Here is a 16,219-nt window from a genome sequence, read left to right as displayed (position 1 = left end):
CCATTGCCGATGAAGAATTTGAGAAACGAGGAGACAAATGAAGATGGCAACTCGTGCAAGAACCTGTCACGTAACTCGATCTTTTAATAGATGAATGAAACCTTTATTGCCCCGAGGGGAATTTGTCTTTAACTAAGATCATAAAAACACAAAATACATTACAAAAAAATGTCAAACCCAAATTCAGGACAGCAAATAAAAACAAACCTTTAAAAAAAATAAAATAAACTAAAGCATCATGTGATTACATGTAGGGATTTTAAAACATCCCAAAAGAGATGCAGGTAGCCACAGACAATGTTGATGAAGCAAAAGTAAATATTAAGTCAAAGTTGATATTAAGATGATAATTCACTTAACTCTCACCAACAAGCCATGTTAAAGCACAAAGCATTGTAATACTGTATGATAGAAGATCCTTTCAGGTCGCCTCCTCTCTCTATGTGGAAGCAGCATAAAGACATTTGGCTCCAGCTCTCTTCTTACAGCTTCAGGTCAACTCTACAACTTCTTGGCAGTTCAGATAATCAGAGGCCTCATTCTGTGAAGACAGTATTTACAGTCATCATGTGGTCACATGACATGAGTTTTATTCCCGGAGTAGACCAACATATTCTGGATCTTTAAGCAGGAACACATCGTGATATTTGGTTGTTGGTCGTTGATAAAAGGTTATTCAGCCTGTAATTTAGAGAAATGTGTTCTAGTGTTGAAGTCAAGAACGCTCTAACTGAGACCGAGACATTTAGGGAACGAGACCAAGATCAAGGCAGGACGAGAAGAGAACAATAACAGACCAGAAATATCAGCGTAAAATCATCATCGAGTGTGAAGCAGGCGAGTCACTTTCTTACTGAGTGTAACATTGGAAAAGTTACAGCCGTTACCCGGGATATAAACCTAATTATGAATGAATTGAAGCTTTTTTTTTTTTTTTTTTTTACAAAGGGGTGTGTTCCTTCTAATCACAGGTGTTAGGTGGAAAAATAACCTGTCAGTGGTGGTCTTGATTTTAAACCTGGAGTCTGCACAGTCTTAGACCGAGTGATGTGATGAGAGTCCAGATTGACAGACATTAAAAAAGTTGTTTTATGTGAGAAAAGTCTCTAACTGTTGGTAAGCAACCTTTTCAATGATCTTTCCTAAAAACAGTAGGTTTGATATGAGTCTGTAATTAGTTATGACAGAACATTGAACTTAATTACTGAATTTATTCACACACTCTCAAAGTCAACATTTAAATTGGACTCACCTCACGGTGTCCTGGATTCTGTCCTTCAGCTGCTGAGGGACAAAATCAAACATCTGGTCAGTTCATTCAATGTTCATTTTAGTCATTTTGAAGACCACTGAAGGAACATGAATGACTTTTCTGCAGTGATAAAGAAAGATATAAAACGTACCTGTGTGAAATGTCCTGTCTTTAACAAGCAGACCGATGACGACCATCACAAGCAAAAGAGTCAAACCACGCAGGACGATGCTCACCAGAGTCGCTGCTCCATTACACTCCACTTCTACAAAGACAGATCAATGTGTCAGAATACATTTTCCTTTTGGACACTTTAAAACCTGACAGGATTAAACTCACATCTTTAAGACTTTAAAATATGTAAAGATTAGAGAAGTCTGTGCATTATATAAATAACAATAAAAATTGTACTTGTACAGTTCGTGTCCATCAGTGTTTTGTCAGGGCTTGATACAAAAAAATATATTTACGACTTTACTTGTATAAAATACAGTCTTGGTTGTTCTGTAGGCAGTGTAGAGCTACAGCTATTCTATGAGGCTCGTTGGTGAGGTTTATATCAACAAGCGAACAAATTGTTTAAGCTTTTAAGATGTCAAAGACAATAAGTCTGTGCATTATAGAAACAATAATAAAAATCATACTTGTACTGTTTCTGTCCATTCTGTCTCGGCCTTCATCTGTCTCGCTGCTTCCTATTAAACATATTTAAACAAGTTTAGGTCTTGAGTTCCTGTTCTGTTTGACTCTTTTACAGAGACAGATCATTGCTTCAGACTCTGTTTAATTTAGCGAGCGTTTTAACATGAAGGATTTCAGATATCAGAAGTTTGTTGAGTTAAGAAAACTTTTGGAGAATCTTACTTGTACGGTTGTTGTTCATGCTGTTATGAGCATCACTGCTGCCTATTAGAGAAAGATTTTATCTTCACTGATTTACAACAAAATATATAAGACAATATGTTTATCGAAACCTGTTTCAAGATCATTTTCTATTTTTTTAGTTAAGAAAAAATTTAATTGTCACAATGGGAACAGAGAGAAAGAGAAGACTTTAAAATAATCTTACCTTTGACCTTTAGATGTATCGTAATAAGAACTGGACACCCCCGTCTGTTAAATCCACAGTAATAAATTCCAGAGTCCTTTAATTCTACTGAACGGACTTTGAGAGAGATAGTAGAGTCACTGTATGACATAGTGAATTTATCAGCACTGGATCCATTAGGATATGTCACATTACTGGTAAGACCGGTCATAGTAGAGACACATTGGATGTCGCCTCCGTTGACAACTTTCAGCCAAAATCTGACTGAGTCATATTTGTCAAAGCCGGAGCACATCAGTGTGGCATCTCCACCAGCCTGGACCTCCACAGTCTGAGACTCAGAACCTGAGACAGAGATCCAACCTGGAACAAACAGATGAGTGACCGAGATCTTAAGAGTCAGAAGCTGAAGGTGAAACACTTCTCTTCACACGAGCTAGCAAATACGAGATAAGTGGATAAAGATGCATGTAAGGAGGATAAATCAAACAATATGAAACATATGAATGATGTGACAAATGATGAAACACTTACTGAGGCTGCAGAGGAGGAAAGCTTTTATCAGCGTTTGGTTCATCGTGGTGCGTATGACTGTGGCTTTGAAATGTCCGTAACTTTAAAGAGAGCAGCAGAAATCGGACAAAGAGGAGGGGCCTTTGATGTCACTTATCCTGTTCCTGTATCTGACATGCTGTAAATTAAGTATGTGAAGACAAAACCACTGAGTTGTTCAGAGCTCGGCCCTTCTGCATTTTTCAAACTTGCCTTTTAAGGTTAGTCTTCACTCCTCAGTACAAACATACAACGCTCTGAGCACAGATAGAGATCATATTTTGAACAACTTACTGATAGAAATATTATTTCCTATTAACTGGAATATTAGCTGTAAATATACCAGGCTTATAAGAGGTATAATCTAATATAAACGTATTGATCCACTGCAGATCACTGAAGTGACTTCAAGAGGGGCCGACTGAGGCCGAGTCCACATAGGCAGGTATTATAGCTCTCTCTGTGTGTTGTGGCTGACACACACACACACACACACACACACACACACACAGGAAAAGTCCTTCCAGATGTTCATAAATTGTGTCGAAGGTGTTTAAATGAAGTTATAGAGATTATAGTCTTGAGACGTCACATTGTGCAATCCTGTCACTTCAGTTTACATGAGATCAGTGCGATGGCAGATGTAACCAAACTAATGCTGGTGTTAACGTTGCTACCTGGACTTTTGACATGCTCACACATACAGTACATACACAGGAGCTCTCCCACTATGTTGATGAGCAGAGACGCTTGAATCAATGACGGAGGTCACCGCTGCTTCATACAGCGGTCTGACACAAACCCAGCCGTCAACATCGGCCATTTTGGACGAGTTCTGTCATGGTTTGGTTTTGTTCTGCATTTAATCCTGTTTTAGTTTTCATTATTTCCCTCGTGTTCTGTGTATGTATGTTCCTAGTCTGTTTACTTTAGTCCGTAGTGTGTTTCCCTGTATCCTTGTGTCCTCCTATGTTGCCTGTTAGTTTATTTCCTGTCTTGTGTTTTAAGTCTAGTCTTTGGTGTTTCCTGTTTTATTTTGTATATCTGGTTTTGGTGGTGTCAGTGTTAGGTTTTACTTTGTACTTGTCCTCAGTGTTCTGGTCTTGTGTTCTTTGTTCCTTGTGTTTCCCGCCTTTGTGATTACCCTGATGTTCCTCACCTGTCTCGTTAGTATCACCTGTGTCTGATTACCCCATGTCTATATAGTCTCTGTGTTTGCCTCAGTTTCTTGTCGTGTCATTGTCTTTGTCAGATGTCGGTTGTCGGGGCCTGTTGTTTCCTCTCCCTGCTCCCTGTGTTTCTCCTCATCGTGGTTTTTGGATTTTGGTTTTTCTTGTGCTTTTTGTCACTCATGCTTTGAGACGTTTTGGATTTAGTTTTTTTAAGTAAGTTTTTGTTTTGCCTTTTTGTTAAAATAAATCAAGTTTATTCTGCACTTGGGTCCTCCTCCCTGTTTCCTGCCTGCTACACGTGACAAGTTCCGGCCAAACTTCATGTCACTGGTGGTCATTGCAGAAGAGTGTTGAGGTTATTGCATGTTCATGACCAACATGACAGTGCAATTTCCTGTGGACGAAAACTGTTTGAGAACTTGACGGGATACTTTTTTCAAATAGAGGAAAGTTAAATTAAAGAAATGCCCTGCTTCGTGTGGCCTTTGACTCCTGCACTAACAGCAGAGAGTGACGACCTGTCAAACATGTCCCTCAGAGAGGGGAATGATCCATGTTGGAGCAGCTCTCACTATCTTACAAGTAACATAGGAGGAGGAGGAGTCTCCAGTAATATGAACAGTTTCCTTTATGCTCACTCATTTTTATCAACTGCTCTCATCTATGCAACAGACCTGTTCCACTCCCTCATGGTTAGCCTGTCTTATTGCTGCTGTCTTTTTTTTAAAAGAGGCTCCCTCTCTTCCACCACATCATCCATGCCATCTTTACATGCGTCCTTCCTCCTCCACATCACCACCAAGCCTTCACAGTTTGCTCAGTTCTCTTCATCCCATCAACATCAATGTGCAGCCATCATTTTCATACATATGAACACAGAAACATCTCGTGAGACACAGTTGGACACGTCTTTCAAAAAGACAGAAGTGATGTTTGTCTGAGCGCTGACTCTGAGGTGCGACCTCTGATGGGAGGAGCTGTGATGCACTTTGACGTTTGTTCATCACAGACTGAGGGCTTTTACAGGCGCCGTGCCTGAACTCAGGCCTGAGGCGCAAAATAATTTAATGATTAACCCAATAAATAGAAAAGAACCCGTTATTTTGATCAATAAATACTGCAGTACTCATTCAAGAAATGAAAGATGTCCTGCTATCCTGTGGGCCTTAGTGGCAGCAGGTAGTCAGCGTTTGAATGGATAACTGTGCTGTGATGAGGGCCGAGAAGACAAGAGACACAAGCAAGGGAAAAGAACCCTCACCTACTCGACGTCTCAGACACTGTCCAGTGTCCACATGGTGTCAAATCCTGACTTGGTTCTTTTACAGACGTTTAAGAATTATCCTCTGATTTGTACCATGATATCGAGAAATCACCCAAACAACATTTTCCACAAATTTCAGAGCTGTTTTGGCCAAATGCCATTGAAACAACATTTTTCAGGCGGAGGATTTTTTATTTTTATTTTAAGCCCTGCAGACGAGATCAGAGAAGCTGATTGTTTTGACCAACCAACAACAGACAGTCACACATTTTCATTTCAAACTTTATTCTCACAGGTTCGGATTCACAGGCCTCATGGTCCGCAACTTGAAAAGATAGCAGCAGAAATCGGGCAAAGAGGAGGGGCCTTTGATGTCACTTATGTTCCTGCATCTGATGTGAGACATGTTGCACCTAAATTAAGTTCAGCAACAACCATTTAGTTTCGAAAGCCATATTTGAAATGAGGCCCCAACCAAAGTTCAAACATGCTCTGTGCACAGATATATAAAAAGGTGTTTTCCTTGTACACTTTAAAGTAAATGTATGATGACGTTGAAACCACCAACAATCAGCAGAGAAAAGCTGTAGATCTTTAAAGTATATTTTACAGTTTGCTGATGGGAATTCTTTGAGTAAAAAAGTTGATTTCCTTTTTTATAAAAGAGATGCAGGTAGACACTGACAGTGCTGTTTTAACTAACACTAATGGGTGTCAATCAATAAAACTCATGTGAACAACAATGTCCACTCCAACTAAGTTGGATTGACTCGGAGGGAGAGGACAATACCACTAAGCAGGTTCTCTCAGATACTTCTGGTGTTCTGCTTGGTTGAAGTCCTTGAGCCAGTTTAGCTTCTTTCCTTGTCAGATTAAACAGCAGAGGAGGGAAAAGAACATAAGAGAGATACTGCAGATCTTGGTTCTGTTCCCTTCAAATGGCTGCGGCCTCATTGTTAAGAAACACTGATCTAGTGTGAAGCAGGCGAGTCACTTACTTCCTGGGTGTAACATTGGAGAAGTTACAGCCGTTACCCGGGATAAAAATTTTATTATGAATGAATTAAAGTTTTTTTTTCTTCTCTTACAAAGGGGTGTGTTCCTTCTAATCACAGGTGCTAGGTGGAAAAAGAACTTGTCAGAGGTGGTCTTGATTTCAAATCTGGGGTCTGCACAGTCTTAGACCGAGTGATGTGATGAGGCCGGAGTCGGAAGAGGCTCTCTAAGACTGTTTTGAGACAACTGTGTGGGAAGTGTTTTTGTGATGACCACAGGGAGGACATCAATGGCCTCTCAGACTGCATTACGGACTATATAAACTTCTGTGTGGAGTACACCGTACCCACCAAGACTGTACGCTGTTTTGCAAACAGTAAGCCGTGGATTACTCCTGAAATAAAGGCTCTCCTCAAGGACAAAAAGGGGGCTTTTAAGTCAGGAGACAGGGAGGAGATGAAGACTGTGCAGAGAGAGCTGAGGAGGAAGATCAGGGAGGGGAAGAGCAGCTACAGGAGGAAGATGGAGGAACAGCTGCAGCAGCAGAACGTCAGTGGAGTCGGGAAAGGCCTGAAAACCATCTCAGGTCACAAGGACTCCAACACTGAACTGGTTAGAGATCAGGAGTGGGTGAATGACCTGAACACTTTCTTCAATAGATTTGAACAGCCATCCACCCCTCCCCCGACCCATTCCATCCTGCTGCAACCATCACCATCATTTGCCCCTGCCCGAACCTCATTGCCCATCCCCACCTCATTGCCCATCCCCCATCTCACCCCCCTGTACACCACTCTCTCCCCCAATTTCCAGCCACATCTCCACTCTCAGAACCACCAGTCCACAGCCCCCCTGCTCCAGCCTGTCCTTCACAACAACCCAGGTGAACAGAGAACTGAGGAGGCTAACGGTCAGGAAGGCAGTTGGTCCGAATGGCATCAGCTCCAGGCTCCTCAAGACGTGTGCAGACCAGCTCTGTGGGGTTATGAGGCACATGTTCATCTTGAGCCTTGAACTGGGGTGAGTACCACAGCTCTGGAAGACATCCTGCGTGGAACCGGTGCCTAATATCTCCCGCCCCAAGGACTTCAACCACTACAGGTCGATGGCCCTTACATCACACCTGATGAAGACCCTGGAGAGGTTGGTCTTTCAACATCTGCGCACCCTGGTGAGCTCATCAATGGACCAGCTGCAGTTTGCCTATCAGCCAGGCATTGGGGTGGATGATGCTGTCATCTACCTCATGGAGCGACCTCTCTCACACCTGGAGAGGGATGGGAGCACTGTGAGGATCAAGTTCTATGATTTCTCTAGTGCTCTTAACAGCCTGCACCTCACATCGTGGCTCCTGGATTACCTGACCAACCGGCCACAGTTTGTGAGGACACGGGACTGTGTTTCTGACCTGGTCATCTGCAGTACAGGGGCCCCACAAGGGACCGTCTTGGCTCCCTTCCTCTTCACCCTGTATACTGCAGACTTCTCCTACAACACGGCCAACTGTCACCTGCAGAAGTTCTCTGATGACTCTGCCATCGTCGGCCTCATTCCCAATGGGGACGAGGGGGAGTACAGAGAACTCAACAGGGACTTTGTGGACTGGTGCCAGTGGAACTGCCTCCAGATCAACGCGGCTAAAACCAAAGAACTGGTGGTGGACTTTCGCAGACGCAGACCCACTTCCCCCACACCGGTGAACATCAAGGGAAAGGACATTGAGATAGTGGACTCTTATAAGTACACGGGTGTTCACCTGAACAGTAAACTGGACTGGACTGACAACACACAGGCTCTCGACAAGAAAGGCCAGAGCAGACTTCACCTGCTGAGGAGACTCAGGTCTTTCGGAGTTCAGGGAGCACTCCTGAAGACTTTTTCTGACTCAGTGGTAGCATCAGCTATCTTTTACGGAGTGGTCTGCTGGAGAAGCAGCACCACGGCTGCAGACAGGAACAGACTGAACAAACTGGTGAAGAAGGCCAGCTCGGTCCTGGGCTGCCCCCTGGACCCTGTGGAGGTGGTGGGAGACAGGAGGATGATGAAGAAGCTCTCATCCCTGATGGAGAACGTCTCCCACCCCTTGCATGGTCCTGCAGTGACAGGCTTCGCCACCCGCGGTGTCTGAAGGAGAGATACCGCAGGTCCTTCCTTCTTGCTGCAGTCAGACTGTTTAACCAATCAGCTCCCAGTAGATCAGAAAACACACCAAACTGGACAATTTACTCCTACTTCTTGTGCAATAATGTTATAAGAGGTCATCTGATCTTATCTGTATTTTTATTCTTCAATTTGATTGCATTGCAATATTTATTTATGGGACAATTTGTGCAATAACATTTCATCTTTATGTGTGCTGTGTGCATACTAGTGTTCATACTGTTTATACAGACTTACATCTTTAAGCTACTGGCATTTCAACTGTTCCTTTCTGAGGCATGTTTTTTAATAGCTCTTTAATTGATGCACATTTCTTTTTCGTACTAGCTCTTGATGACTGTTTTTGATGCATGTTTTTTTGATCTATTTTAATTTTTTTTGCACTGTGTGATTTTCTTCTGCTATCCTGCTTTGCTGCTGCAACACTGTAAATTTCTCAGCTCACGAGATGAATAAAGGATTGTCTTATCTTATCCAGCTTGATAGACATTGAAAAAGTTGTTTTATGTGAGAAAAGTCTTTAACTGTTGGTAAGCAACCTTTTTAATGATCTTTCCTAAAAACAGTAGGTTTGATATGAGTCTGTAATTAGTTAGCAAGTGAACTCAGCGCTTGCTTCGGTCCCCATGGCCACTAGGGGGGCCCCAAGAGCATTTAACAAAAACATCTTACTTTTTATTTTTTGCATGTACGAGTCTGACTGATGATTTCTACATGATCAAAGATATATTATTGTACAAAAACACACTTTTAGGTCAACAGAGTGCTGCTGGTGTAGGCCTAGTGAGTCCTCCTGCCTCTTTTTAAATGTCAAAGCTCTGCCTCTCCTGCTGTGCAGTGTGCACTGTCACTGTACGCCCAAAGCGCAGGTAGAGTCAAAAAACATCACAAAAAAGGACATATCCTTCAGGTGCAGAAAAAAGAAAGACGAGAAAAACAATGCCAAGATAAAGGTATGTTTGCAATGTAATGAAATGGTTATCAAAGAGATTTGTGTTGCTTCTCTCCCCACCTTCGGATCCCATTCACCACCCCCCTCTGCAATAAAGGCTGTAAAACGCCCAATAATAAATCTTAAATAAATAGATAAAAAAAAAAAAAGCAAAATGTATCTGTTAACTGGCCGTTCAAATAGCAAAATATATTAATGCCAAATGAATTTAACTTTGGCAGACTTTGCTCTCTCTGTACAAAGTCAACATTAAATAACAATCAGCTAAAAATAAAAACAGGCAATTTAAGACTAATATGTACAAGACTGATGAGATAAGATGACTTTTACAGTAAATACAAAGCTTTATCACTTGGATCATTCAACCCTCGGCCACTCTTGTAGCTGAATGTTTTACATTTTGAAATTAGGAACAATATGGGCACCCTGGACATCATTCATTGGTCTTATTTATGTTCTTGGCCACCACCATGTCTTTAGAAATTACATGTCATATGTAAAGGCTGAAGACAATGTAAACAACACTACCAGAGCAACAAGGAGTTTATAATAGGTGTGTGAATGATCAACAATCAATATTATTGGCAGAAATAGGAGGGCCCCAAAATCAAATTTTGCTTAGGGCAAATGGAGGCTTGGGCCAGCTCTGCCCTGCAGACTAGATCAGAGAAGCTGATTGTTTTGACCAACCAACAACAGACAGTCACCCATTCAGCTTCATTTCAAACTGTATTCTCACAGGTTAGGATTCACAGGCCTCATGGTTTTTGCCACCTCCAACCACACTGTGCTCTCTTCCTGTCCGATAACTCGTGTGTTCCTCACTCACTCATCTAGTTCTGCAGACAAAGATCCCTTTTCTGAACACGTCTTAAAAATTCACAGGGACAAACCATTGCCGATGAAGAATTTGAGAAACGAGGAGACAAATGAAGATGGCAACTCGTGCAAGAACCCGTCACGTAACTCGATCTTTTAATAGATGAATGAAACCTTTATTGCCCAGAGGGGAATTTGTCTTTAACTAAGATCATAAAAACACAAAATACATCACAAAAAAATGTCAAACCCAAATTCAGGACAGCAAATAAAAACAAACCTTTAAAAAAAATAAAATAAACTGAAGCATCATGTGATTACATGTAGGGATGTAAAAACATCCCAAAAGAGATGCAGGTAGCCACAGACAATGTTGATGAAGCAAAAGTAAATATTAAGTCAAAGTTGATATTAAGATGATAATTCACTTAACTCTCACCAACAAGCCATGTTAAAGCCCAAAGCATTGTAATACTGTATGATAGAAGATCCTTTCAGGTCGCCTCCTCTCTCTATGTGGAAGCAGCATAAAGACATTTGGCTCCAGCTCTCTTCTTACAGCTTCAGGTCAACTCTACAACTTCTTGGCAGTTCAGATAATCAGAGGCCTCATTCTGTGAAGGCAGTATTTACAGTCATCATGTGGTCACATGACATGAGTTTTATTCCCGGAGTAGACCAACATATTCTGGATCTTTAAGCAGGAACACATCGTGATATTTGGTTGTTGGTCGTTGATAAAAGGTTATTCAGCCTGTAATTTAGAGAAATGTGTTCCAGTGTTGAAGTCAAGAACGCTCTAACTGAGACCGAGACATTTAGGGAACGAGACCAAGATCAAGGCAGGACGAGAAGAGAACAATAACAGACCAGAAATATCAGCGTAAAATCATCATCGAGTGTGAAGCAGGCGAGTCACTTTCTTACTGAGTGTAACATTGGAAAAGTTACAGCCGTTACCCGGGATAAAAACCTAATTATGAATGAATTGAAGGTTGTTGTTTTTTTACAAAGGGGTGTGTTCCTTCTAATCACGGGTGTTAGGTGGAAAAATAACCTGTCAGTGGTGGTCTTGATTTTAAACCTGGAGTCTGCACAGTCTTAGACCGAGTGATGTGATGAGAGTCCAGATTGACAGACAAACAACAAAAGTTGTTTTATGTGAGAAAAGTCTCTAACTGTTGGTAAGCAACCTTTTCAATGATCTTTCCTAAAAACAGTAGGTTTGATATGAGTCTGTAATTAGTTATGACAGAACATTGAACTTAATTACTGAATTTATTTACACACTCTCAAAGTCAACATTTAAATTGTACTCACCTCACGGTGTCCTGGATTCTGTCCTTCAGCTGCTGAGGGACAAAATCAAACATCTGGTCAGTTTATTCAATGTTCATTTTAGTCATTTTGAAGACCACTGAAGGAACATGAATGACTTTTCTGCAGTTATAAAGAAAGATATAAAACATATCTGTGTGAAATGTCCTGTCTTTAACAAGCAGACCGATGACGACCATCACAAGCAAAAGAGTCAAACCACGCAGGACGATGCTCACCAGAGTCGCTGCTCCATTACACTCCACTTCTACAAAGACAGATCAATGTGTCAGAATACATTTTCCTTTTGGACTCTTTAAAACCTGACAGGATTAAACTCACATCTTTAAGACTTTAAAATATGTAAAGATTAGAGAAGTCTGTGCATTATATAAATAATAATAAAAATTGTACTTGTACAGTTCGTGTCCATCAGTGTTTTGTCAGGGCTTGATACAAAAAAATATATTTACGACTTTACTTGTATAAAATACAGTCTTGGTTGTTCTGTAGGCAGTGTAGAGCTACAGCTATTCTATGAGGCTCGTTGGTGAGGTTTATATCAACAAGCGAACAAATTGTTTAAGCTTTTAAGATGTCAAAGACAATAAGTCTGTGCATTATAGAAACAATAATAAAGATCATACTTGTACTGTTTCTGTCCATTCTGTCTCGGCCTTCATCTGTCTCGTTGCTTCCTATGAAACATATTTAATAAAGTTTAGGTCTTGAGTTCCTGTTCTGTTTGACTCTTTTACAGAGACAGATCATTGCTTCAGACTCTGTTTAATTTAGCGAGCGTTTTAACATGAAGGATTTCACATGTCAGAAGTTTGTTGAGTTAAGAAAACTTTTGGAGAATCTTACTTTTACGGTTGTTGTTCATGCTGTTATGAGCATCACTGCTGCCTATTAAAGAAGGATTTTATCTTCACTGATTTACAACAAAATATATGAGACAATATGTTGATACGTTTGGTTCATCGTGGTGCGTATGACTGTGGCTTTGAAATGTCTGCAACTTGAAAAGATAGCAGCAGAAATCGGGCAAAGAGGAGGGGCCTTTGATGTCACTTATGTTCCTGTATCTGATGTGAAACATGTTGCACCTAAATTAAGTTCAGCAACAACCATTTAGTTTCAAAAGCCATATTTGAAATGAGGCCCCAACCAAAGTTCAAACATGCTCTGTGCACAGATATATAAAAAGGTGTTTTCCTTGTACACTTTAAAGTAAATGTATGATGACGTTGAAACCACCAACAATCAGCAGAGAAAAGCTGTAGATCTTTAAAGTATGTTTTACAGTTTGCTGATGGGAATTCTTTGAGTAAAAAAGTTGATTTCCTTTTTTATAAAAGAGATGCAGGTAGACACTGACAGTGCTGTTTTAACTAACACTAATGGGTGTCAATCAATAAAACTCATGTGAACAACAATGTCCACTCCAACTAAGTTGGATTGACTCGGAGGGAGAGGAAAATACCACTAAGCAGGTTCTCTCAGATACTTCTGGTGTTCTGCTTGGTTGAAGTCCTTGAGCCAGTTTAGCTTCTTTCCTTGTCAGATTAAACAGCAGAGGAGGGAAAAGAACATAAGAGAGATACTGCAGATCTTGGTTCTGTTCCCTTCAAATGGCTGCGGCCTCATTGTTAAGAAACACTGATCTAGTGTGAAGCAGGCGAGTCACTTACTTCCTGGGTGTAACATTGGAGAAGTTACAGCCGTTACCCGGGATAAAAATTTTATTATGAATGAATTAAACTGTGAAATTATTACTGGATTTGTAATACTAATTTCTTACATTACTCATTAAAAGTAATTCTATTAATATAAAAGAGTCAAACAGAACAGGAACTCAAGGTTCCTGTTCTGTTTGACTCTTTTACAGAGACAGATCATTGCTTCAGACTCTGTTTAATTTAGCGAGCGTTTTAACATGAAGGATTTCAGATGTCAGAAGTTTGTTTAGTAAATAAAACTTTTGGAGAATCTTACTTGTACGGTTGTTGTTCATGCTGTTATGAGCATCACTGCTGCCTATTAGAGAAAGATTTTATCTTAACTGATTTACAACAAAATATATAAGACAAAATGTTGATCGAACCGGTTTCATTTTCTATTTTTTTAGTTAATAAGAAAAAATCTAAACGTGACAATAGGAACAGAGAGAAAGAAGACTTTAAAATAATCTTACCTTTGACCTTTAGATGTATCGTAGTAAGAACTGGACACCCCCCTCTGCTAAATCCACAGTAATAAATTCCAGAGTCCTTTAATTCTACTGAACGGACTTTGAGAGAGATAGTAGAGTCACTGTATGACATAGTGAATTTATCAGCACTGGATCCATTAGGATATGTCACATTACTGGTAAGACCGGTCATAGTAGAGACACATTGGATGTCGCCTCCGTTGACAACTTTCAGCCAATATCTGACTGGGTCATATTCGTCCATGCCGGAGCACATCAGTGTGGCATCTCCACCAGCCTGGACCTCCACAGTCTGAGACTCAGAACCTGAGACAGAGATCCAACCTGGAACAAACAGATGAGTGACCGAGATCTTAAGAGTCAGAAGCTGAAGGTGAAACACTTCTCTTCACACGAGCTAGCAAGTACGAGATAAGTGGATAAAGATGCATGTAAGGAGGATAAATCAAACAATATGAAACATATGAATGATGTGACAAATGATGAAACACTTACTGAGGCTGCAGAGGAGGAAAGCTTTTATCAGCGTTTGGTTCATCGTGGTGCGTATGACTGTGGCTTTGAAATGTCCGTAACTTTAAAGAGAGCAGCAGAAATCGGACAAAGAGGAGGGGCCTTTGATGTCACTTATCCTGTTCCTGTATCTGACATGCTGTAAATTAAGTATGTGAAGACAAAACCACTGAGTTGTTCAGAGCTCGGCCCTTCTGCATTTTTCAAACTTGCCTTTTAAGGTTAGTCTTCACTCCTCAGTACAAACATACAACGCTCTGAGCACAGATAGAGATCATATTTTGAACAACTTACTGATAGAAATATTATTTCCTATTAACTGGAATATTAGCTGTAAATATACCCGGTTTATAAGAGGTAAAATCTAATATAAACGTATTGATCCACTCCAGATCACTGAAGTGACTTCAAGAGGGGCCGACTGAGGCCGAGTCCACATACACTGAAAAAAAGAATGGAGTGCTATTTACTTAGAAAAACCTAGGTAAGTTTTTCCACGCAGAAATCCTGAGTAAATTTTACAAGGGTGATTTTCAAGTAAACTTTACTTACAAATATGAGTCATTTCTACAAGAATAAGTCAGTAACTTTACTGGTAATAACCAATTTTTTCATTGAATTTTATTTAATTTTCAGGGTATCTTTTAAAATTGTTTTTCCCATTTTTTACAGGCTATATAAAAGTAATATTTACACAACATTTGTTAACATTCAATTCCTATGGCAAATATTCCCTACATAGGTTCTGTTCATTGGAAGAAATCTTTACACAAACGGAAGCAGCTCTGTTTAAACAACAACACCTTTATTTTTCTTTTATGTGTTTACAAGGTAGGTTCAAGGATCATACTTTGCTGATTCCTTTGATCTATTAACTCTATATAGAGACCACTGAAGACATCACAAACAATTAGAAAAATTGGCTCAGTACATCTCAAAATAAATGCCAATACAACATCCAAATGTGTAATTTCAAAAAAACTTTTGGGGAAAAAAATCCACAACACTGAAAGAAGAAACCAAAAAATAGATTTCTTAAGACAGTACAATTCGCAGTAGTTTTGGCCTTGAAGTGACCAAATGCGTATACAACTTCTTTTAAAATACAGTGTCCAACCTGCATTCACGTTCCAAGTTTGTTTCGCAGTGAAAGGACTTTGGGTGACAGTTTGCTTCACCTTTGGTGGGTAATTCAAGTTAATTGTGTAGATGATGCCCATGAGAAAGAGGCACGCCTCGTCAACACTTCAACAATTGTAAAGTACCTCAGTTCCTTCAACAACAATGGACACATCAGGACTGGATGGGCCTTCATGTTAGTCAGACACAAATTGTCAGAACTTGCTCAGTCTGGTCCTCTTTGACTGCATCGCTGCTGACATCCTGCAAAATATATGAGAAATCCATGTTCAGGTGCACAGTATGACTCAATTTGTTATGAAAATCACTGAGTTTTGAACAGGTAATTTGTTGGATTAATTAAAAGAAGAAATGTTCGTAATTTGAATTACACCTGAAATGATAATTTCAGATGAAATGATGTTAATCACTTTAACATAATTTTAAATTTGAGACAATAGTGACAGATAGAAATTTAGTACCAGTTGATAACAATAATCTCCTGATTACCCAAAGTTTATTGGCTGACAGTTCAATCTGTTTAGAAGTTTTAATTAGACAATTGCATGTTTGTAAATCAATTTAATACCATTCAAAGAGTGTGAAAAAAGCTTAAATGTTATTGTTATGTTATTGATTTTTGGGTATCAGATTTACCATGTAGTCCTTGATGAGTTCCTCTGACGACTCCCCCAGGAATATCATCAGGCAGTGGATTATGGTCTCCCGTTTGACTTCAACGTGTTGCTGTAACAGACAGACGATACTTTTGTAGGGACTACAATATGAACTCATTAATGCACAAGTGTTGTGTTATTGTTGGTGAGAGCTGCATCAAAC

At 40.1% G+C, this 16,219-nt stretch overlaps 1 protein-coding gene across 1 annotated transcript; it reads right to left on the bottom strand.

The window, feature by feature from the left end:
• Positions 1 to 11,597: 11,597 nt before the first annotated feature.
• LOC306841685 (uncharacterized protein) lies at positions 11,598 to 14,285 on the bottom strand (the record flags this gene model as incomplete). The annotated part of the gene is made up of 6 exons (XM_079371632.1): positions 11,598 to 11,800; positions 12,180 to 12,230; positions 12,400 to 12,441; positions 13,730 to 13,825; positions 13,904 to 14,071; positions 14,243 to 14,285. The coding sequence occupies 6 exons, from the start codon at positions 14,283 to 14,285 to the stop codon at positions 11,598 to 11,600; spliced, it is 603 nt and encodes a 200-aa protein (XP_079227758.1).
• Between the last annotated feature and the right edge of the window lie 1,934 nt (positions 14,286 to 16,219).

Source organism: Symphodus melops (assembly GCF_947650265.1).
Source record: "Symphodus melops genome assembly, chromosome: 20".
Classification (NCBI taxonomy): domain Eukaryota; kingdom Metazoa; phylum Chordata; class Actinopteri; order Labriformes; family Labridae; genus Symphodus; species Symphodus melops.
Note: the sequence above shows the minus strand (reverse complement) of the source record. Positions and strands in the feature narration are given on the sequence as shown.